Below are 24,688 nucleotides of genomic sequence, written 5' to 3'. Positions count from 1 at the left end.
CCAGCAGTTATGAAAATATAATGAATACATTGCAACTGGCGATTTCATTGTACGTGAATAGAATACCAAGTATTATTATTTACATGTTTATTTGTTTTATAGATCTATTGTCCAGGATAGATTTAGACGAGCTGATGAAAAAAGATGAACCTCCACTGAACTTTCCTGAAACTCTGGATGGGTTTGAATATGCCTTCAATGAACGTAAGACCTTTCGCTCGTCTTTACTCTAAACTTTTTTTTTTTAGACGCGGTCAATTATTTTTCACTATGACGTGTGCCAGATAGACCATCAAACAGCATTTCAGCTTGTACTTTAATAACATCTTTTTGTACCTTGTCTGCGGTTATGACGGTTTGAATGCGTTAGAAGTGTGCCGTTGGTTTCATTGGATATTGACAGCAGGCAGCAGGCTGTGATAGCGCTGTCTGTTTCAGAGTCTCTGGAGTCTGTGGCAGCTGAATGGACAAGTTGTGCATGCTATGGGCTGTCAGTGGCTTACTCAGCCTTGCGCTCTGTCTGACGGCTAGATTTGCATAACCTTGCTCCTCTCTCTAAAACGCCTCCTGTTAGCGTCTGGAATACCTTATATCAGTCTCTCAGTGAAGAGTATCACTTTTTCTCAATTTTATAAGAAAGTTTCACTTTGTAACTTCTTTTCTCACTCTCTGGGATGAATGTTAAATGGCCATTGCGACAAAGCATAGTACTAAGTATTAACTTTTTGATGCAAAGAGGTTGACCTAAAAGTCAACCAGTGGGGTGCATAGCCTTTGGAAAAAGTTCATCGTTAAACTAAATATTATATGAGCCTAATGCCAATGGGACATGCCTAAATATAGCTTAACTTGATTTGAGTGATGCTATTTTATAGCAATAATCATTGAATTGCACATGCTGATGAATACTGTGTACTGCTGTACGTTATGTGTGTGTGTGTGTGTGATGGACTGATGGACTTTGTTACTTGTGTGAATAATGCGTGTGATTTGTATTATTTATTGTTATTTACATGCTGCTTTTAATCAATTGCCCCTTGTGGGATCAATAAAGTTGATTGAATTGAATTGAATTGAGGAAACAAACATTATTATTTTAATGAAGTAAATGTATAAAAAATAATAGTAAAAAAAAAACAAAAAACATCTTTGAAAGTAACAGGGTTACTTGCAGTTTTAGCCTAAATTAAGTTATCATTTACACTAAAGTCATCTACTTTAAAGTTTTTCTACTTCTAAATTTCACGTTTAATTCAGTGTGATACTTGCGGTTTCAATGTAATTTCAATTTGTGAAAGTACAGTAACTACCAATTTCTGAGGGATTTTTCTTTTCAGTCGTGTAATAAATAATTTCATTTCAATTGCTTTGGTAACAGGGTTGAATAGTTAATGATGTGACGATTATACCAAAATGCTGACATAGTTTTATTTTTTGGATACAGCTGAGAAGGTTAAGACCAGACATTTATCATTTTAAGGTGAAGGAAATATTTATATATATATTTGAAGTGTTTAAAATCACCTACTTTTAGTTTTTCTAACATCTCTAGTAGTTTTCTCTAAAAAAAAACATGTAATGCTTTAAAAAGGGACACCACAGAGTACCCTATTTATGGAAATTGCTTTTTAATTTTTGTGCATTTTTGTTTTTTTCTCTCTTATTCTTTTTTGTTTTTTTTGTGATCTAATGAGATAACCCCACAAGAAATATGCATGCATTTGAGATGAATGTTTGTTTTTTTTAAACCATGTGGCATGATGACTTCATCCCAGTCCGCCTTCAGCTCCTTCGTTATTGGAAATCCAAGGTTATGTATACCTCATTAAGCTAAAAATCGAGAAAGCATGCTAATTATGCCAGGTTAAAGCAGGGAGAATAAGTTGAAGGGGGGTATTCCTCAGAGAGCATGTGTTATGAAGACGATGGAGCTGAACTTCCATGCATGTTGGTTTCATTAGATCCTCTCTTCCTTCTTTTAGGCACTTCTGCTAGTAGTGTTTCTCTTCACCCCTTTGTGAATGCATAATTGATTTTCCAATGTACTTTTTTTGTAATAGCTCTCTCGCCATTCCATCGTATCTCTCATTCTTTTTATAATACTCTTTTCCACATCCTTTCTCAAAGGAGCGACCATGCTTTCAGAGTTCAGTTTTGATCCACGGCCTTTTAGTGCTACATGTTGTTGAACAGCTAACGATGAAAGCGAATAGTGTAATACACTCTTGAGTTAGCCATGTTGGATTTATCGCTTGCTAACTGTGCAAAAAGTGCTGGAGCTTTGAGAATGTGGGGAATGAAAGTGCTTATGCAATCTTTTATCTTCAAAGCTGTTTTTCTTTTTGCGGAGCCATGCGCTAGGGGTAATTGCAAAAGTATGAGGCCCCTAGGCTATTTGGGTTAAGTGTGTATGCTTTGAGTATTTTAACTTCACGCATTAGCAATCAGAGAGGTCACAATTAGATTTAACACTGTTTTTAGGCTTCATTATGCCTCTGTGTCAACAGCAGAATAGATGGGCCTATCTTTCTAAAGCATCGTTTTTAGAAATAATAGAAAACACTTTCTAATCTATGTTTTTCAGTGTTGTATTGTTTTGTGGATTAGAATTGTATGACTAGGAATGTTTTGTGTCCTCTGATCCCTAACTGTAAGCCCGTCTAGATCAGTCCAAAGGCAGCATCCGATAGAACGGGTGAATGTCTCTGTGTGTTACTGACTTTCCGCGTGGCAAAGTAATTTAATTAAATCTGACTCCATTTTATCACGACCTCGAATTTAGGTTAGATTGCCAATTGGTTATTGGTCAATTATATAATAGTTTAGCAATACATTTGATTGTTCTATTTAACTCTTTACTTATATTTTACCCGTTCATATTAGCAAGCTATGTCGATCTGAGGTCCTCACGCCTTGTTTAACGTGGGTCTCACGATCACAAGCTCGCCAGCTTCGGTCACTAAACGGAGGTAATTGCTATATACCTGAGATCGGTCACATTCACGCTTACACAATCAAAGATACTTTGGTATAGCCCCCGTGATTGCATACACTTGAAATTAAAGTAACGTTTACTTCAGTAGAGGTATGGCCACTACTACAGATATAAGTCAACCAACTTTACTTGTCTTATAAGAGCTTTGGATTGGCCATGCCGTGGTTTCCCACGTACATCTAAAGTAGCATTAAATTAAAACAGAGGTAAGACACACCCAGATTTAGGTTGGTCAAGCACCACTTTTGCTGCCCTAAACGGAAATTCACTTCTTGTCTTTGTCTCAAATTAACTCAAATTAGCCCGTGATGCGGAGCATCTCCCTTCTTCAGCATCTCCCTAAATACTCAGACCAAGGCTCTTTTCGAATGTAAACATGAGTTCACAGTGGGAATTTGCATTAATCACCGTCGCAGACTTACTCGGGACAGAAGTTGATTTACATGGGGGCACACCCACAGCAGTTAACAAGATATCTCTAAACTCTCCACACCTTATTACCTTTTTGGTTTACTTCTGTGGGAATGAGATATTTGTACCAGTCGCACTGAGACATTTCAAATGATACCAAACATGTATAATACTGTATGATAATTGTTCATATTAAACCATATAGATTTTTGGGTGAATTCAGGTAAGGATGGGTGAAGGGAATTATGTGTAAATTGGGAGGTGATCAACTCAAGTGTGATCGTGTTTTGAATGTGGATGGTAATATAGCAAGAGAGTTCAAATGTTAATTTCCTTTGTTTTCTCAGAGAGTAGCCCTCTCTTCCAGTTCTTCCAGTTTTTCCAGTCTTACAGAACAAAAAGTTTTGTGGTGGTGGTGCAGTGATGAAAAAAAAAAGAAGCTATATACATTGAAATTATTCAACTCCCATTGCAAATCAGGTTTATTGGCAAAATTTACAGTCTTCCAGCTGTTTGCAATGAACAAATCAAACAAAGGTAATTTAAAATAGCTCAACACAACAAATGTTTTAAGTGGTTTCCCCAAATTCAACTGAAAATGCAACTTTTAATGACTTCTGCAGTCTCAAAATTATTCAAACCCTTCATGGCACGCATATTTAGTACTTCGTAAAACACCATTTTGCTGTTATGACCTGCTGCAAATGAGATGTATAAACCAGACATCACTTTCTGGCAGCGTTTCTGAGGAATCTTAGCCCATTCCTCATGAGCATTGGCCTCCAGTTTGCGTGCTGCAACCGCCGCCTTCAAATCCCACCAGAGATTTTCTATGGGGTTCAAGTCAGGTGACTGTGATGGCCACTGTAAAATCTTCCAGGACTAATTCTGCAACCAAGCCTTGGTGGAATTTGAGGTATGTTTGGGATCACTGATGAACCAAAACATTATGACTTGTCATATAGGGCTGTGTATCGGCAACAAAGTCACGGTATGATATCCCAATACAGAGGCCACGATATGATATATATATATCTTGATTCGGGTCTGTACAAAATTTACAGCTGTTTATTAAACCCTGCATGCTATAGGGCCATTGCTAAGTATAGGCAGAGCAGGCAGTTGCCATCTATATTATGAAGGGCCTCTGTAGCACATAACAATATAGGTAATGGCGTAGGTTTCATGTTAACATTTGGCACTCTCCACCAGGTACAATATTCTGATTGTTTACTTCTTGCTTTTTAAGCCCATAAATAATAATGCACTCGTTCTTACACATTTATAATGTAATGTACTCATTCTAATATATTAATAAAATCATCTTTACATTGTGTTAATTTGTGCAATAATCAACTAAGCAGTCTCTACATGTAATACAAATTATAATAAAATTAGAAGCATTCTAAACTAATGCGCTTTCTTCACTGTAGCTCATGCACACTCATTCAGACAGTATCAGTAACTCACACAATCGCACTGAGCACACACAGAAAAATTCAGCAACATAGAAACTTTTCAAAGCTGCTCTGCAAGTTTTATGAATAAAATAGCTTCACCACTGAAGAGCTACATTATCTTTCTCAGCAAGCAGTTGGTAACATCACTGTTTTTGAAGCAATTAAACCCAGCATTTCACTGTTAATAGAGGGATCTCTCTCTTTCCCAGGCCAGTTAATGAACATAGACTTGTTACAAAGATGTATTACACTTTTCTGTTAATAGAATATCGAACTGGAGATCGCTAAACTGCAAGCTTACCAATGTTTTCAGAAAGCCAGCACTTTTATCCACAGTGAAGACACATGGATAAAAGGTTGAGACAGGTTGCACATGGTTGCCAGGTTGAGAAAACTAAGTAAAACATTTATTTCCTTATTGCGCAAATGTGAAGTGTCTTGATATCAGGCGACCCCAGTTATGTTCCTCTGTGGGCAAAATTAAACCTTGTTCTAGCCTATATATTAAGTTCTATTTATTGATTTTAGCACATTTCCACTTTGTTTTAAAAGCTGTTCTTGTATTATCACGAGCCACTGTCAGAGGTGACTGCCTAGTCCAATATCCAATTGGAGGTGCAAGACCTCTTTTGGTCAGTCTGCATTCTCTGTAAAGGGGCCACAACTCTGGAATGCTTTACCCACTAATTTAAAACTAGAGACTGATGGCAATGCTTTTAACAGAGGACTGAAACAATGGCTAAAAACTAAACAACAGTGCTCGCATGTATAACCTACAACTAAGATACTCTCTGATTCTGATGCTTTGTTGTTTTGTTTTTTTTGTTTCTTTCTCTCTCTCTCTCTCTCTCTCTCTCTCTCTCTCTCTCTCTCTCTCTCTCTCTCTCTCTCTCTCTCTCTCTTTCTTACTCTTTAATCACATGGTATATATATATATAATTTTTTTTTTCTTTTTCTTTTTTGGTATTGTTGTTATCACTTTTGTTATTACTCTTGTTATTGTATTTTCTTTCTAAAAGCCTCCCGTGGACAGGTGTTGAAAATTAGCATGCATGCTATTACACTAAAACCAATGCATATGGTTCACCCAATGTAATTGTATGTCCATGTCAAATAAAGAGACATTACATTACATTAAATTAAGCGCGTCCACTGCTGCGGAATCGATACAGCAGCAACTGTATCAATACTTGTATCGACAAGTCGTATGAGACGATACATTGTCGTATCGATATTTGGAACACAGCCCTAACCTGTCATAGTAGAAGCGAATATGGTTGTTTATCTCCTAAGGAGGCCACATAATAAGGTCTGGGTAGATTAGATGGTAAGCAAACAATCAGTTCTCGTAACCATGTTGGATGCAGGAGAAATGGGCAGGAGTAAAGATCTAAACATCTTTGACAAGGGCCAAATTGTAATGGCCAGGCGAATGGGTCAGAGTATCTCTGAAACGGTAAGGCCTGTGGGTTGCACCTGGTCAGCAGTGGTGAGAATTTACTTAAAGTGGTCCAAGGAGGGACAAAACACAAACTGGCGATAGGGTTTTGGGTGCATCGATGCACGAGGGCAGCGAAGGCTATCCTGTCTGGTCTGGGCCAATATAAGGTCTACTGTGGCCCATAATTATGGTTATGGGAGGTTGGTTGTGGATGGTTATGGGTTACACCTACAATGGTCGAAACTGGACATTGGAGCAGTGAAAGAAGATCTCCTGGTCTGATGAGTCATGTTTTCTTTTACATCACCATGACGGCTGTGTACGTGTGCACCGTTTACCTGGGGAAGTGATGGCACCAGGATGCACTGTGGGATGACAGCAAGCTGGTGGAGGAAGTGTGATGCTCTGGGCAATGTTCAGCCGGGAAACCCGGGATCCGGCCATTCACGTGGACGTAAATTTGACACGTGCCAACTAAACATTGTTGCAGACCAGGTACATGACATTTGTGTTCCCTGGTGGAAGTGGTCTCTTTCAGCAGGAGAATCCATGATGAGGAACATGATGAAGAGTTCAAGGTGTTACCCTGGCCCTTCAAATTCCCCAGATCTCAGTCCAATTGAGCATCTGTGAGATGTGCTGGACCAACAGTTTCGATCCATGGCTGCTTCACCTCGCAACCTACAGGGCATGAAGGATCTGCTGCTTACATCTTGGTGCCAGATACCACAGGACACCTACGGGGGTCTTGCAGAGTCCATGCATTGGCGGGTCGGCGATGCTTTGTCAGCACGCGGTGGACCAACAGCATATTAGGCTGGAAAATTAAAGACAATTGTAGTATTACAAAACATATATATGTCAAATAAATGCTGGTTAATTTTCTATTCATCAAAGAATCCTGAAAAAATGTATCATGATTTCCTCAAAAATCTTAAGCAGCACAACTGTTATTGTCAAAGTAATCTGACAATAACTTTGGTAACAGGGTTGAATGGCTGAGCTGGATGAGTTAGCACTCGTTGGACAAAAGCATTGTATACTTTTTTCCAAAGAGTGGCTGGCGAATACGTCAGTTATTCAGCCTCTTCACCTAAAACACCATTAGTCCTAACCCAGCATGTTGTTGTTGTTTACCTAATCCACCTCAGCAGCTGTTTAGCAGCATCAGTACTTGGCAAAAGCCAGGCCTCATTGTCCAGCCTTGGCAGAACAGTGGCATTCAAGTGGGTCACTTTGAATGAAGTCGGCTGGCCCGCTCTCAAAAGAGCCCCTCAAAGGATGCTCATAGGAGGGAACAGTTGCAGTGGTCCAGTTATACTCACGTACGCTCTCGGATCTCTGGTGGCTTGAAGTACAGTTGCGGAGAGACCGCTATTGCAGCACCAGCTGTCTGAGGAAGGCCTGCCAGACGTCCCAGAAGGCCAAAGTAAGGGGGACAGGAGAGGCGCTAGCCGTTCGCAGGCCTTGTACCTGCCAGATGGGGGGACGCCAGCCAAACGTATTTAATTGCATGAAGGGGAATGATGCGCATCAAGCAGGCCTGAGGTTCTGAACTGAAGGTCACAGCCAGTGTGCTTCTCCTGATAGGTAGAAAGACTTCTGCAGGCGGTGTATGGACAGCCCTCAATGCTAAAGCTTTCAGTCTATTCAAAAATGTTTCATTGGATCCAAACTACTAAATTAGAATTGGATTGGCTGAGGTTTTTGATGCCACTCAAACTGCAGGTGCAAATGGTTGCTGAATGTAAAGGTAAAGAGTGATTCACATGAGTTCAAGCCTGCCAATGTTGTGCCCTTGCTGAGAAAACAAACAAGGCTTTCAAGTGTGTGATGGCCAATCAGAGACGTCTTACTTTTATGTTGGAAAACATTCTTTTCTTGTTGGCACACAAAAGCTTTGGCTTCATGCCTTGCCTCACGCTCCACTTCAAGATACTCTGCACTAATGTTGCCCTTAATATTCCCTTCATCTGTAGTTAAAGTGGAACTATGAGAGAAATGTAATAGGGAGATAAAAGGTAATAAACACAGATGCATTCAGTGTTTGACCCAAACAGGACATCAAACTGGGCAGTGTAATTTTATTGGGAATAGATGGCAGAATATGGGTGTGGAATATTGGGAATATGGGTGGGGAAACTTTCTTAATGAGTTACAACTTGTTTATGGAAGACCTGCGTTCACAAGCCAAATTGAGGTATTCTCAGGCTTTAAAGATGTCACTTTTTACAAAATGATGAAATTGTATATTTTTATTTTCTGTAGATGGTCAGTTAAGACACATAAACACAGGAGAGCCGTTTGTCTTCAACTACAAGGAGGACCTACATAGATGGAACCAGAAAAGATATGAAGCACTGGGAGAGGTAATGTTTATATTTGATAACATTCTATATCAAAATGTGATATTTTATTTCCATAGATCATTGTGGGAATTATTTGTGCTTTAATTCAGTAGTATAGAACATCTTTGATTAAATATTATATAACTGAATATTTGTTTTACTGTTACTTAAAATTATGTATTTATTACACTATCACTCAAATGTTTGGGGTTAGTATTTATTTTTTTATCTGAAAGAAATTAATATTTTTATTCAGTAAGGCTGCATGGAATTGATCAATAGTAGCTGTAAAGACATGTATAATGTTACAGAAGATTTATATTTAACATAAATTGTTTGGCACTTTCTATTAATCAAAGAATAAAAAATAATAAAAAAAAATAATAATAAAAAAAAAATATATATATATATGTATGTATGTATGTAGATATATATATTTTTTAATTATTATTATTTTTTATTCTTTGATTAATAGAAAGTGCATGCAGTGTATGTGTATGCAAAAGCAAAAAAAATAATAATAATTCATTCAACATTGATAATAATAAGAAATGTTTCTTGAGCACCAAACCAGGATATTAGAATCATTTCTGGTTTGCCATCATGGGTATAAAATGACATTTTAAAATATAAAAAAACAAACAAACAATTGTTTTAAATTGTAATAATATTTCACAATATTTCCTGTTTTTAGATCAAATAAATGCACCACCACCAAAGTTTAAAACCATTGATTTAGAGCAGTGGTGTATTGTTATTTGTATAAGCTGTCAATCATGATTACATGGGTCACATGGATTTTTGACTATCTTTGAATATTATGGTTTCAGTGATCAGATCACAAGACATTTTGGACCCGGTGAATGGTGAACTAGGGTCTCTCTGATACAGTATAGACCATCTTTCATCATGTTTATTTATTTTTTTATGTGTGTGTTTTGTCTGAGCAAACTCTGCTGTGCTCTGATTTACAGCACTCTCACTATTCACACCTTCACGCTTTACCAACCATTACTTTCCCCAACCTCGTTCTACTGTCACGCTCCGGGGCTGTGTGCATGTTGCAGGGTTTAAGAGTGTTGATTGTTCATATTCTGATGTGTATCACATGTTGGCTTATTCGAATATGTGTTTGTACTTGCGTGTGCCTTCAGGATTTCTGGGACGTTTCTCTTTCTACTGTAGCCTTCATGTACGTGGCTTTGAAAGTTCAAATGCAGTTCACTTGAGTCTTAAGTTAATTTGTGTATACATGCACTTAATTATCTTCGCTCATTTACATCTGGCTTATTTGGCTTTATTTGTAGTGCGTATTCGTTTGATGTTCAAAGAAAAGAAATTGACTCTTTTAGGATTATGTGAGTGTTTTATTTCTGGTCCAGGTATGATCCTATGAGAAATGTCCCTTTAAGAACAAAAAAACAAAAACAACGTATCTCCTATTATCATTGCATATCTGTGTACGTGGCTAAAAACATAAAGCAAAAGTTTCGGAGCAAAACAGCGGGTGACCAGATTTCATATACTTCTGTTGAGTGAATTCAAAATAGACTGGAAGTGAAAGCAGGTTGCATTTTGTGATATTGTTTTGAGTGTTAAAGGATTCGGTTGAGCAATGTTAGATGCTTTTGTGATGTATGTGCAATATGGAGGCATGCAATATCAAATCGCTGTTGTGGCACCTGATATTAAAGTATTGTTTTGTGGTAGCCTACATTCATTAAACGGTATAGAAAGAAAATAGTAATATCTCATCCCTTAAGTCATGTCTAGCTACCCTGCATAAATATATTGGATGTACAAACTGTGCCAATGATGTTTATCATTGTTCTAAATTTCAACCCAGACATTAGCAGTGTGATGCTTTCTCAGTCAGTCTTGTGTAGTGCTGATACTCTGTTATACCCTATACACCGTAAAATATTATCTGGTCAATAAGTTATGACAACATATGTTTTTACATTGCATTAACTCATCAAAATAAGTTAAGCAACTTTTACCTTTTTTTATATACAAAATTCAACCCATTTTTAAAATCAGTTTAATGTAATTTAAGTAGAAATGACTAAAACATCCAAGTCGATTGTACTTAAAGAAAAAAATAAAAATAAGGCAGCAACTTTTTTTTTACTGTGTACTTGCACCACCAACAACAAAACAGATAAAGCACTTAAAAGATTAAAGATGACTGAACATTTCATGTATATGCTAACCTAGTAATACTCGACTGTTTACTTACTGTTTACTTTATTTATTGTTATTTACAGTGACTCAACTAATCGGTAGTCCAAATGTATCGTTCTATTACACTGGTTTTATTGAAAAATATGAAATTGATGCTTTCATGCAAGGAAGCTCTGGCAAAGACAAACCCACCTTTCAAAGAAAATGATTAATTTTCCCCACAAAATTACATATTTAAGAATTACATAATGATGTTTTCTTGACCATTTACTCTAATAATACGGTTTTAGATTATTTTTAAAGAAATGTGATTGGTATTGTTTGAAGTGCCATCATTTAAATAATATGGTTACTGAAAATGTTAATCAACATGATGTAAATAATAATAATAATTTTTTTATTTTTTTATTTTTTTTTTTTTTTTTTTTATTTTTTTAATTTTTTTTTTTAAAAAAATTTAAATTTTTTTTTTTTTTTTACATTTCCTATCAAGAATTTTCGCTTCAAAGGGAGACACATTTGGAGACACCATAATTGTAATTAGGCATAATAATTTTACAAGGGATAGTTTGCCCAAACATTTAAATTCTGTGTTGAATTTAACATTGGACCTCCTTGACTTAATGTTTGGGCAAAAAATAAATCAACTAATCGGTAGTCCAAATGTATCGTTCTATTACACTGGTTTTATTGAAAAATATGAAATTGATGCTTTCATGCAAGGAAGCTCTGGCAAAGACAAACCCACCTTTCAAAGAAAATGATTAATTTTCCCCACAAAATTACATATTTAAGAATTACATAATGATGTTTTCTTGACCATTTACTCTAATAATACGGTTTTAGATTATTTTTAAAGAAATGTGATTGGTATTGTTTGAAGTGCCATCATTTAAATAATATGGTTACTGAAAATGTTAATCAACATGATGTAAATAATAATAATAATTCTGACAAAATTAGGCCCGTTTCTCTCCTTGGATGTACATTTACTTACAATTTCTTTGTGCATAATTAAATGCACAGTAAAACTGATTAAACAGAAAAAATGTTACTAAAAAGTGAAAATGTAATGTTTTTGATTATTTTGGCAATGCATTCATGGGAGAATGTAGTACTCCGCTCTGTTGGGTACTGCAATTCTGAATCATATCTGAATCCATCTGCAGATATTTTTTTTTTTTCTGCAATCAGCACTTAATGTGACAAAACTGTGTGAATTCCTATAATCCATACGGAGGCCAGATTCAGCTGAGAACTTGATTTCTTCCTCTAACTGTCTATGTCTTGTGTCTGCGAATGACGCTGTTGGTGGTGTGTGTCCCTGTGTTCCAGCGTTCTCAGATTTGAGTGTGAAAGTGGGGTACAGAAGTGGGCGAGAGTCTTTGTGAGACTGGAGGCAGCACCAGATGTCCAATTTGCACTTCAGCCGGGCCTGAATGAGCTGCTGGACCACAGGTTTACCCTGACAGGTTGAGAGAGAGAGAGAGAGAGAGAGACAGAGAGAGAGAGAGAGACAGAGACTTTGTTCAGTCAAAGGCATCACTGCCGATAAGGCTTGATGAAGCATAAACTTGTCAATTTCAATTTTAGTTCATTTCTCTCTTTTTTTCACATATGACTATTGCCAATGCTTTGCAAAATGAAAATAACAGGTGTGCAAATGCAGTAAACAAATTAAGCTAAAAAAATACAAACAAACAATTACATTAAATAATTAAATTACATTTTAGCAGCTTAGCAACAATAGTTAAATACTCAGTTTTATATCCAAATCTAGAAAGTACTAGATTACCACTTACATTGGTCTTGTTGAAAAATATTAAACAGAAGCCAGATTTCTTCAAAGAATGTAAGGAAGCTCTGGCAAAGAGAAACTTGCATTTCAAAGAAAACGATCAAGGATTTTCCCCACAAAGTTACGTATTGAAGAAGTTACCTTTCAAAAAAAGTTGAAGTACGAGGAGTAACATTTCATATTTCCCTGCAACCTTGATGGTTGAAGTGTGAAATAAAAATGTCTTAGTTTATTCAGTCCAATAAAAGGTTTTTTTTTTTTTTTACATTTCCTATCAAGAATTTTCGCTTCAAAGGGAGACACCTTTGGAGACACCATAATTGTAATTAGGCATAATAATTTTACAAGGGATAGTTTGCCCAAACATTTAAATTCTGTGTTGAATTTAACATTGGACCTCCTTGACTTAATGTTTGGGCAAAAAATAAATAAAAAAATTCACAGAATAAAGGCCATTCATTCATTCATTCATTCATTCATTCATTCATTCATTCATTCATTCTGCTTTTTTTCTTTCTCGCTTTTTTCTTGATGTAATTTATTTATTTATTTATGATTCAAATTTTAATTGGGTGTTTCCGTACCCAATAAGATGATGGACCAATTATGTACTTCTAAACAAACCAAAAACACGAAAGTAAATTCAATGAAGGAAAGTTGGTAACACTTTACAATAAGGTTGCATTAATTAACTTCATTAGTTAATATGAACTAATAATGAACTGCACTTCTGCAGCATTTATTAATTTTTGTTAAAATCAAAAGTTGTATTTGTTAACATTAGTTAATGCACTGTGAATTAACATGAACAAACAGTGAACAGCTGGATTTGTATTAACTAACGTTTAAAGACAAAGATTAACAAATACAGTATCAAATGTATTGCTCGTAGTTAGTTCATGTTAGTTAATACTTTAACTAATGTTAACAAGTGAAACCTTATTGTAAATTGCTACCGGAAAATTTTATAAATGAGTGAGAATGAAATATAAATAAAAAATAAGTACAAAAAAAATGACTGCAAGAAAAAAAAAAAAGCATTGCTTGTTTTTCAGATTGTTTGTTAACGTTGACTTGTACACCTGCGTCTTGCAGTTCAGTTTCAATTGTGCAACTGCAAATCCACAGCATCTTTGAATGCAATCTGCACACGGGAGCCGGAGGCAAACTGAAACTCAGGGTCATTCACTATCACTTCATTATCTATTTCTATAGCCAACTTCTTCATTGTTCTCCTTGTCTCTCTTCATATCACGGGGGGATCATCATTAGGGGGTATGTAGACACACGCATGCAAAAGTGAGATCTTTGGCTGGTTTGCATCACTGAACAACACTGGCAAGTGCTTTGCCTTAGAGGGGTGTGTGTGTGTGTATCACCATGTTAGCTGGGGAGGGAGGGGTGTTGGTCTTCAGATGTTCTGCTTGCATGTAATTAAGATGTATTGTTTTTCTTCTTCTTTAAATTGTATGCAAGTGTTGCATAATGTGTGTCTTTCCTACCATAATATCAGGTGTCTGTTGCAAATGTGAGTCTCTCCCTCAATATATGCGAGTGTTTTGTTTTGTGTGTTTACCTGGCCAGTTTGTTGACCTCCCTGCCAGTACAACACTGTTTATGCATTCATACTTTGTGTCTGACGGCATGTGGGTGGGTGGCAGGTACGGTGTGGGTCCATGTTGGTATGTTCTCAGTAGGCGGAGGGTCATGAACGTTACCACACACACACACACACACGGAGAGAGAGTAAGTGACTGTTCTCAGCGCTAGGTGACACAGTGTGGGCTTGACTCCAGATGGGAGAGCATTAAGCTGTTAATAAATGAGGATCTTTCTCTGCATCTGTGGAATGACAGACATACAGTATTCTAATGAAGAAGAGCTGCCCAGATGGCTTGATTTCATAGATAACTCCTCTTTTTTTCACATTTTATACTGGTTGGCTTTATACTGTGAGTGTGTGAGAGAAACATTGACTGAGAGGGAGTATTTTGCTTATATTTTCCTTTTAATTGATTGGAAATTGGATAGTGACATAAGAGAACAAACCTCTTAACCGAATTTCATAACTTGTACTTCAACACTTAGGCTAAAAATGAGTTACAAATCATGTTACTGTTTAAGTCACTTTTGCTGTACACACACACACACACACACACACACACACACACACACACACACACACACACACACACACACACACACACACACACACACACACACACACACACACACACACACACACACACACACACACACACACACACACACACACACACACAGACACACACACACACACACACACACACGAACACACGAACACAGCAGTTAGTGACTGCAGGCCCATGCAACAGAATCAGTCATGCCTGTTATTTTTTATGTTAAGAACAGCTCCCTATAAAAGTAAAACAAAATGCCATTGCTTCCTCAAAGGTTTGTGCAGTTGATGTTCCTTCACCAGCTTCAAGAAATAAAACATGACTCTGTTTGCAGAGACAACATGAAATCAATATTAGTACTGTTAGTTAACTAAAACTATTAGCTGAAATAATATAAATTATCTTTATTCTATGAAAAACTAAATAATTAGAAATTGAGCCTTGACAACTGAAGTAAAAGTTGAAGTACTAAAAATGACTAAAACTAAACTGAAATAAAAATAAATTCAAGCTAAATAAAAATATAAAAACTAATAAACAGCAGTTGACAAAATTACTAATATTTAAACAAATTCAAAAAGACTGAAAATCTAAAAAGCGAATCCCAAAAATGTATAATCCTAATAATCAATATTAAAATGTCGCTTATAAAAATGTACTTTTTCACATTCCTAATATATGACACTGGTCTCATTGGTATTCTAAAATAGTGTTATTTTAAAGTAAATGTTTTTTGTTAATTGTTTAATTTTCACTGTGCAATCAAATCACAATTGCTGAAATCAAGTCTGAATATTTCTGAGCTGTGGCTGTAGAAGCCTTATGAGACTATTGCATGAAGTGCGGCCACTTTCTTCCTCTGACAACAGCAAAAAGTTAAATATTTAAAAGAGGAACAAGATAACAAAAAAAGGGGAGAGTCCAACCGAGCTGTTTTATTACTGAACCCTCTCTTGTCATGAATCAGCATTCACATCTCTCTCTTTTCTCGACCTTGTGTTTGTGTGTTTCTGTTTTGGGGATTTGTCTTGTCTGCATGTATTCTTTATTCTTGCCTTTTAATCTATTGGCAATTCCCCGCTCTTCCCTGCTGTCACTCCATCACTGTCATTATCCAAACATCTTTGAAGTCATTCATTCTGTCCTGCCCGAGTAGCTCTAAAAGACCCTGTCGGTTGACTGATCTGAAGTCAGCGTGCAGTGGCTAAGACAAACACATCTTGCAGTATTGATTACCCTTCACTGTCCGAAGTCCAGTCGGCTGATTAGTCCGGGTCAGAGCGGGACCACCTGATAAGCACCTGTCCTCATTTTTCAATTCCCTCTGAGATTCCTGTCATGCAAGAGGTCAGAGTTTCATATGACGTTCCTCTTTTTTTCAACATGGAACACAAATGTCTTATCACCCGAGCGCTAAGGTCAGCCGGACGGGGGAGATTGAGTCGTAATACCTCCATTGTGGGAGGTCTGTGGATTTTTCCCCCCTCTTTTCTCTCGCTTTATCGCTTCCCTTGACTTATTCTGCTCATCTGGGGGCCCCGTGGACCCCCTCCTCGTTGTTTGAAGAGGATTTCTGCCGCATGGGAGTTTACAAACAGATCAACTTTCTGAGACAACAGTGCACTTCATTAAGACCCTCAGCTGTGTGTGTCCACCTTATCTCTTGCCCACCCAGACGACACGCTCTGGTCAAGGCCACCGTGGCGTCTATGCCTTGTCTCTTTCCGTCCGTTCCTCCCACGCTCCCTCTTTTCTCAGCTGTGGTGTTGTGCGTGAGCTGGCAGAGGACGGTGTCTGTGGGGGGATTAGCGTGACCCCCCCCCCCTCCTCTCATGTGTTATGTCTCCCCATTGCTCCCCTGCAGATCCCCCTGCTAAGGCTCTTCCTTCCTCTCTGATCCTCCAGATCACTGCCGCCACATCAGCAGCCCGTAAACAAACCCCCTCCTGGAGTCGGAGCCTGGAGCTGACCCTGTGTGGTCACCCATTGTCCTGTCTGAGACCCATATCATTGGCAGATGAGACATGGCTGTGTTTATGTATCTTATATGGGGGACTCCAGCAGTGCGATGTGTGGTTTAGTGCTTTGCTGGCTTAGAAGAAGATCGTATTGGATAGAATGGTGAAATAACAGTGAAATTGTGCATATAATGGCATCAGCCTCTCAGAAACCCATATCTGTCACCAGCTATCTAAGTCTTAAATTCCCACGCAGAATCTGCACACGTTTTTTATGTTGGTGTGGGAAAATCTGTGGAAGTCTACAGAATAGTTTTATTAAAAGTTTTTTTTTTATTAAAACATACTGCAAGTCTCAGCTAAAGTGTGGGTCCTTTTGGTTGAGTACAAATTGTACATTTCAATGTTCTTAATTGAAATAGCTCAACGCAACAAATGTTTCAAGTGATTTCCCCAAATTCAAGTGAAAATGCAACCATATTAAATAATTTTGAGACAACTGACAACTTTTTTATTGAAATTTTTATTTTTTATTCAAATTATTTAACCCTCTGAATAGAATCCCCTCACAACAGCACAAATCTGCAAAACAGGTGTTGTCTCAAGCACACCTGATGCAACTAATTAAGGGCTTCATTAGTTGCACCAGGTGTGCTTGAGCTAGAACACATAAAATATCTGAACTGGCTAGGTTTGTTGGCTAGGGTTTGTGTCGCGTTTGACTGCATGGTAGAAATATGGCAAACAAGTCAAAAGAATGGTCCAAAAAGTTAAGATATCATCACCCTTAACAAACAAGGAACAGTGTACAAAAACATAGCAAAGGCACTAAATCTTCCTAGAGACACCATTAGAAGCATAGTTTGCACGTTCAAAATTAAAGGAACAGTGGTTACACTACCTGGACGGGACAGAAAAAGGAAGCTATCAACGGCTGCAACCTGATTTCTGAGAAGGCAGGTTCAGAAAAGCCCTTGAGTGACTGCAAAAGACCTGCAGCAAGACTTGGTGGCAACAGGCACTGAGGTTTCAGCTTGCACAGTACGCCGCATACTATACACATGCCAGAAATCCAAGAAATGCACCACTACTGACCCAAATGCACAAGAAAAGTCTGCTCCAATTTGCTCAAAATCATGGGATTCTGTTCTGTGCAGCGATGAAACAAGACTGGAACTTTTCAGCCCTATGGATCCAGCGGTATGTCTGGAGGAAGAAGAATGAAGCATATACTGAAAAGAACCCTTTGCCTACAGTTAAGCATGGTGGTGGTTCGGTGATGCTCCAGGGCTGATTTTCATTCTTTGGCACTTGAAAACTGCAACGCATGGCAGGCAAGATGGATTCATTGAAGTATCAGGAAATCCTAGGAGAAAATGTCATGCCGTCAGTGAGGAAGCTGAAGCTTGGGCATCATTGGAACTTCCAGCAGGACAATGATCCCAAACGTACCTCAAATTCCACCAAGGCTTGGTTGCAGAAGTAGTCCTGGAAGATTCTACAGTGGCCATCACAGTCAACTGACTTGAACCCAATAGAAAATCTCTGGTGGGAATAAAAGGTGGTTGCAGCACGCAAACCCAAGAATATCACTGAACTGGAAGCCATTGCTCATGAGGAATGGGCTAAGATTCCTCAGAAACGCTTCCAGAATCTGGTGTCTGGTTTATACATCTCATTTGCAGCAGGTCATAACAGCAAAAGGGTGTTCTACTAAGTACTAAAGATGCTTTCCATTAAGGGGTTGAATAATTTTGAGACTGCAGAAGTCATTAACAGTTGCATTTTCAGTTGAATTTGGGGAAACCACTTGAAACATTTGTTGTGTTGAGCTAATTCAATAACTTTTGTTTGATATGTTCAAACAAATCGCTCCCCGGGCTCCACAGCATAATGGCTGCCCACTGCTCCAGGTGTGTCACGGTTTGCAGTGTGTGTGTGTGTTCACTACTCTGCTTCTAATGCTTGTGCACTAACTTGGATGGGTTAAATACAGAGGACATGTTCTGAGTATGGGTTACCATACTTGGCCTTCACATATCACTTTCCCTTTCCACTACAGTAAGGACAAGCCAAGGGGCAAGACTTTTGTAAATGACCGGTGTTTGATTTATGTGCAGTGTTTGCTGTGGAATTCTCTAGCTGTGGATTCCGACCCACCATCAGCTTTCTCACGCCAAATTTCATTCCAATTAAAAAAAAAGAAAAGAAAAACTCATTCTGGGTCTTCTGTTATAGTGTGCACTTTACAAGACAACACTCCTCTCCAGCGGATCTGTGATCACAACCCTCATCACGTTTAGAGGGGGAGGTGAGGAGCACTTACCATTCTTACCTGCAGGGTTTTCATTATCAGACTAATAAGACAATATTAATTATGCGACAGCACTGTGCTCCAATTACAATGACAGGCGATTGTGCTCTCCTTTCCATGTCAATTTACCTATAGGAGGGCAGCGACGGCAAACACTAATATTCCATATGATTATTTAGGATATTAACTGTGAGAATTGATTCTCTGTTTCTCGGTATATACGCCTGGGGGAACTCCCTCAGAGACCGCTAGTGACATGCAGATTGTTTGAAATGTTGAGGTTCAGCAGTTTTGATTGCATCACCTGTGAAGGATGTATGAAGGAATGAACTATATAACCCCAAAGTTCCCACCACCGAACATGCGTTTTGTATGAATTCTGCTCACGGGGTGCTCTGTGAGTCTGGGGGCAAGAAGTTAAACCTGTGAAAATAATCTTGTCTGAATTCTGCACAAATAATGTATGAACTATTCAAAGTTGTTTTGTGAAGGCAGAAAAAAATAGCCCAGAGCTGCTCAGGGATTGTTTGGGGGGGATTGCTCAAGCTCTCAGTGATGTGAACTGTGCAAACTCTGCGTGAGTCACATTTCCTTGTCTCCTTTTTATAAGAAATAATGTCTTTGTAAAAAGATATTAGTACAAATTAAAAGACTGCTTTTTCAAGCTCTTTCCACTCAAACAGTTGTTTAGAGAATGAGCACAAAGAGGGTACTGGATGTTTTCAACCATTCAGATGGATGTCTTTATAATCTTTCTCATACAGTGATTAACAAGTGCTTGACCTCGGCTAATCTTTAATTCTTTTTCGCCCAGACAAAGTGATTTTGTATTTCCTGCAACTAAAAATTAATTTCCTAAAGATTCCATGAAGTCACTGATAGCCCTGATTTGTTTTTGGTTCCCACAGACCAGTTATTTTGATTTATATGGATTTTACCATAAAATGTCTTTTTGTCCTCAAGTTGTTCATTTGAAGCAATTGTAATGTAGATATGTAGATATTTAATTTAATATGCTTTAAGTAATGTCTGTCTCTGTGTTATAAATTGAAAGGATTTTGTTTCCCCTACAAGTTAAACGGACATGTCACTGTCTAATATGTGATCAAATACACCTGTTTCTTAAGCAGCAAATCTGCATATTAGAATGATTTCTGAAGGATCATGTGACACTGAAGACTGGAGTAATGATGCTGAAAATTCAACTTTGCCATCACAGGAAAACATTACATTTTAATATGTATCAAAATAGAAAATCATTTTAAATTGCAACGATTTCATAGTGTTACTATTATTACTGTAGTTTTCATCAAATAAATGCAGCCTTGGTGCAGCCATTTTTTTGTTGTCTGTAATGCACTGTTAAAGACATTTACATATTAAAGGTGCTATAACGTTGAGACTTAACTCAAATTATCTACTTTCTGCTACCTCTATATGGAAGATAGGCTGCATAATTCTGGTATTTTGTTTTTCCACCCTGTAATGTTAGCATGGACAGTCCATGATGAGGGAACATGTTGCACACAAAACTCCTCACCAACTTTTTGTACACATACACTCAAACATCTGTGAGAGTGAACGGCCGTAGACCGTCTCAAACAGAACCCACGCACCCTTTCAAAACCCCCTCATTCTCTTCTCTCATATATCAAAAGAGAAGCACCTGAGGCACTGAAGCAATAATGTAGTATAAATGAAATTTCCTGCAAGGCTTATTGATGTCATTAAACACAAGCATATTGCACTTCACAACCATTTTAGTCTTCATCAGAGAGCTTGACATTTAGTGAATTAGGTACTGTTGAGCTGCCTGTGTCTTCCTATCGTCACTGGCGTCGCCCCCTCCACCACGGTCTGTAGAGATATCCGTCATCTCATTTAGGCCCGCTGACCGCTGACGAGCACTAATATCCCTTTGCATTAGCTCATTTGAGCTTAATGTACTTTTGCTGTTTGTAATCAAATAAGCAATAGCTTAGGCTATGCTTTATGGCTTTAAATGAGTATGCAACCATTACGATTACATTATTACTCTATCTAAAGGTTTCGCTTTTTTTGTCCTGTGTCATGATCGTGGGTATGAATTCACACGCACATTAGTTTTGTTGCATATGCAGTCACAGATCATAGTTTGATTGGGTTTTTAATACCCCATTAATGTATTAAATTTGATCTAGTTTAAACCAGTGATTCTCAAATGGTATTGCTTGTTTTGTTTGCTGTTGTCGACCCAACGTACTACCAAAAAATTGGTTGTGCAAAAGTGAACGAAACTATAATTTGATGATTAGTTGTGACGTGTTTAGATACTGTTGCTTCCTTTTGACAAACTTGGCATGTCTTTATAGTTTGAGTGTTTTGTTTGTATTGTAAATTTCCGTGTATTCAGTGTCATGCTATTGGCTGCCAATAATTCACAGCACAATTTATAATACATTTAGAACGAATCTGCAGTCAGTTTACCATTAAATTGCATTTTATATATACAATTTATATAATTCGATTAAATTACACAACCGAGCGACCGGACCTATCAACATTTTTAGTATATTTTGGAACTGCAAGAAAACTTGCCAATGCGATAATCTCAAAATGTCCAAATAACACAGTTAAAAAGCCTGACCAAAATATCCATCAGTCTATGATTGTAATTCTAATTCTAAGTCTAAGTGTAATTCTAAGTTTTACGATTGTGTGCATCATGTCCATGTTGGCATAATTTGACTAGTTTCTTTCTGCAGGTTGAAGCACAAACTTTGACAAAAGATATGAGGATGGTTTCCTCCTCTTTATAAGACTATCATTACTATGCACAATGATATGGCTAGTCGCAATTTATTTTTTTGTATTTGCCATTGTTTGTTTCGCTGTCGCCCTCAGCTCTATCAGAACAGATCTGTTTTTGGGCCTCAGTTGAGGACCGCTGGTCTAGACTATGCATATCACGCTGACTTCTTCCTGCAGCTCAGTTTGACTGCAGATCAAGACCTCACACATTTATTGACACCAGCACAGCTGACAATCTCAGCCGTCAGACACGGATACATCTCCACCACCTTCACGCCTCATTCCAGTGGGGCATCTGTTAGTGCCTCCACCCGGGTGGGCCATAAAGTGCTCACGGAGTTGGCATAACAGGATCAGCGTGCCCTGGAAAATAAGCCCCGTCACACTGGGGCTTTTTTTGCTGACCGTTGCCAAATCACAACCACCATAAAACATCTCGTCTTAATTGCCGCATTTGCCATCCACGTCTTAAAACGCTGTAGTTTCAGCTGTTGCAGATCGTGAGCAAAAGCAAAACAAGAAAGAAATGCTGAAAGTCGTTGATGTCACTGAACCATGAAACTTTTGGCCCGGGGTTGAAATTGCACTGTGTACACGTTCTTTAGCAATTTAGCTGCAGGGATAAACATACCTTACATCAACACGCTGTTTGTACTCTAGATTTGCCCCGCTTTAGGCTGACAGAACCCGTACACTCTGCTCTCTGTGCTGAACAAGTGAAATCCAGACAGTTCCAATTATCTCATTCACTGAGGCTGTCTATAGCAAATGCATGTACTTTGCATATATGCAAAGAAGTGTGATTGATTCTCATTGTCATAAATGGAAATACTGTGTTTTTTAGGCCTGTATAGGTTCAGTCTGAGTTGCATTAGTGTTTTACAAAGTGCAATTGTTTGATTATACCAAATAAGTAAATCAAACCACACAATGGACCCTTTTCACAGACTGTTTATATCACTATACTTACATTGGCATTAAATTACAGAAAACAATTTAATGCTGCTGTTTCTAATACAATGGTCTATCTAATATCGTGAAAGGGGTCCATCTACTATGCTTTAATAACTCTCTTCAGTGCTTTTTTTAATGTTCCAAAGTTATATTTTAGTCAGTCTTGTTCTAAGCTAACTGGAGCATTTTAAAGTTGATTTGAAAGACTTATAAAGATGTATCTTGTCTCCTGTAGATCATTACAAAGTATGTTTATGAACTCTTGGAGAATGACTGCAACCTGAAGAAGGAGATCCTTCCTGTAAGTAATGTCTTTTTTTTTCTTCCTTAAAAACTGTTGGAATCTAAACAGAATTATTGTGAAAGCTGATGCAATTGTGCTTTAAGAATACAGTGGTCTAAATTGTGTAAGTTTTAAAATGATAATCTTCAACACTTCTCAACTCTCCAGGAGAAAAATTGCATTTGTTCTGATGGTAACATTGTGTACGCTCAAGGAGATTCCTAAGGTGTGGTCACTGCATTCATATGAGCAATAATGTTATGATTTCTTGTGCGCTTTTTTAAGAGGCGTATCATTAAACTACACATCATTTTTGATAGCGGGTGTTCGCACTTGGTAGAAATAGAATTTATGTCCTTTTAAAAGCACTGTAAATTACTCTCCATAAATCACCTGAACAATGCTGGCACAGACTTTTATGAGCTGTTTTATTTGTGGAGAGTATTTACCAAATGATGTTCTTGGAGTCTGTATTGTCTTTCAGAGAGTTTCATGGGCACAGCTACCTGTGACCAACTGCATTTAGTGCTCAATCCATTTGTCAAAGTTAGTTTTAAAGAAGACTACACACAAAATGCATTGTGTTATTTTCTATTGTATGATTTTATGAGCTTGCCACATAACTGATCACCACACAGGAAGCATACGCATGTAGAAGTCGAGACGGATTTGTTGCAGTGTAATGAAGCCATCAGACGCAGACAGACAGTGTTGACTTCTCAGCAGCTTGGCAGTGTAGCTCAGCATTGAGCGCTGTTCATTAGAAATGATTCCAGGCTCTGACTCACTCCGCTGAGTGTCCTGCCCCACTTTAATAAGAGTAAATACAGTTGTTGACACATCAGGGGGCAGACAACACAAAAACACCTTTTACAATCAAATCGAGGTTCACAGAGTTTGGCAAGTTTGACTGAATGTAATGGAAACATGCTTTACTTATACGCAAGCAATAGACCATGTTATTTGCTCCAGCATTTTGGAGTGCAGTGTGAACTGTAGTTTCAAAGTGCCCTAAGTATGTTCAATAATACAACAGAGACCATTTCCAAACCGCAGATTTCATTGGCCGTAATCTTGTACCCTGCTATAATTGGCGACCGGTGTCTCTGTTTGGTACTGATTATAATATTTATATTCCTTCAGGTCGATGCGACTGAGGATGAACCGAAAAGCTTTATTTACGTGAGCGAGGATGCCCTCACTAACCCGGAGAAGATCATGGTTCTCATCCAGGGCAGTGGAGTGGTAAGGGCAGGCCAGTGGGCTCGACGCCTCATCATTAATGAAGACCTCAACAGTGGGACGCAGATACCCTTCATTAACCGTGCCAAAGAGGTGGGTTTTAGTTTGTCTTCATTATGTTTATTTTTTTATTTTTTATGGTTTAGCAAAGGAACTATGTAAACATTGGTTGTTTGTGCTAAAATAGTTTTTTGGGTTGTGTTGGGCCTTGGGCGTATTTGATACACTTTATTACAATTTCAATTAGTGTGTTTTATCAATTATGAATTTATAGGTATTATAGACTACCATTCGAATAATTAAAGAAATAAGTATTTTATGCACACTAATTCTGCATTTATTTTTTTATTA

General features: G+C 37.8%; 1 protein-coding gene across 2 annotated transcripts in view; it reads left to right on the top strand.

The window, feature by feature from the left end:
• Window positions 1-24,688, top strand: part of arb2a (ARB2 cotranscriptional regulator A) — a 186,533-nt gene that overhangs the window by 1,842 nt on the left and 160,003 nt on the right. For both annotated transcript variants that reach the window (XM_084114778.1, XM_084114777.1), the window contains exons 3-6: window positions 103-204; window positions 8,576-8,676; window positions 23,048-23,113; window positions 24,239-24,430. In XM_084114778.1, coding sequence (XP_083970904.1) covers window positions 103-204; window positions 8,576-8,676; window positions 23,048-23,113; window positions 24,239-24,430 — 461 coding nt within the window. The remainder of the gene's footprint in view (window positions 1-102; window positions 205-8,575; window positions 8,677-23,047; window positions 23,114-24,238; window positions 24,431-24,688) is intronic.

This window comes from Abramis brama, assembly GCF_963993115.1.
Source record: "Abramis brama genome assembly, chromosome: 5".
NCBI lineage: Eukaryota > Metazoa > Chordata > Actinopteri > Cypriniformes > Leuciscidae > Abramis > Abramis brama.
Note: the sequence above shows the minus strand (reverse complement) of the source record. Positions and strands in the feature narration are given on the sequence as shown.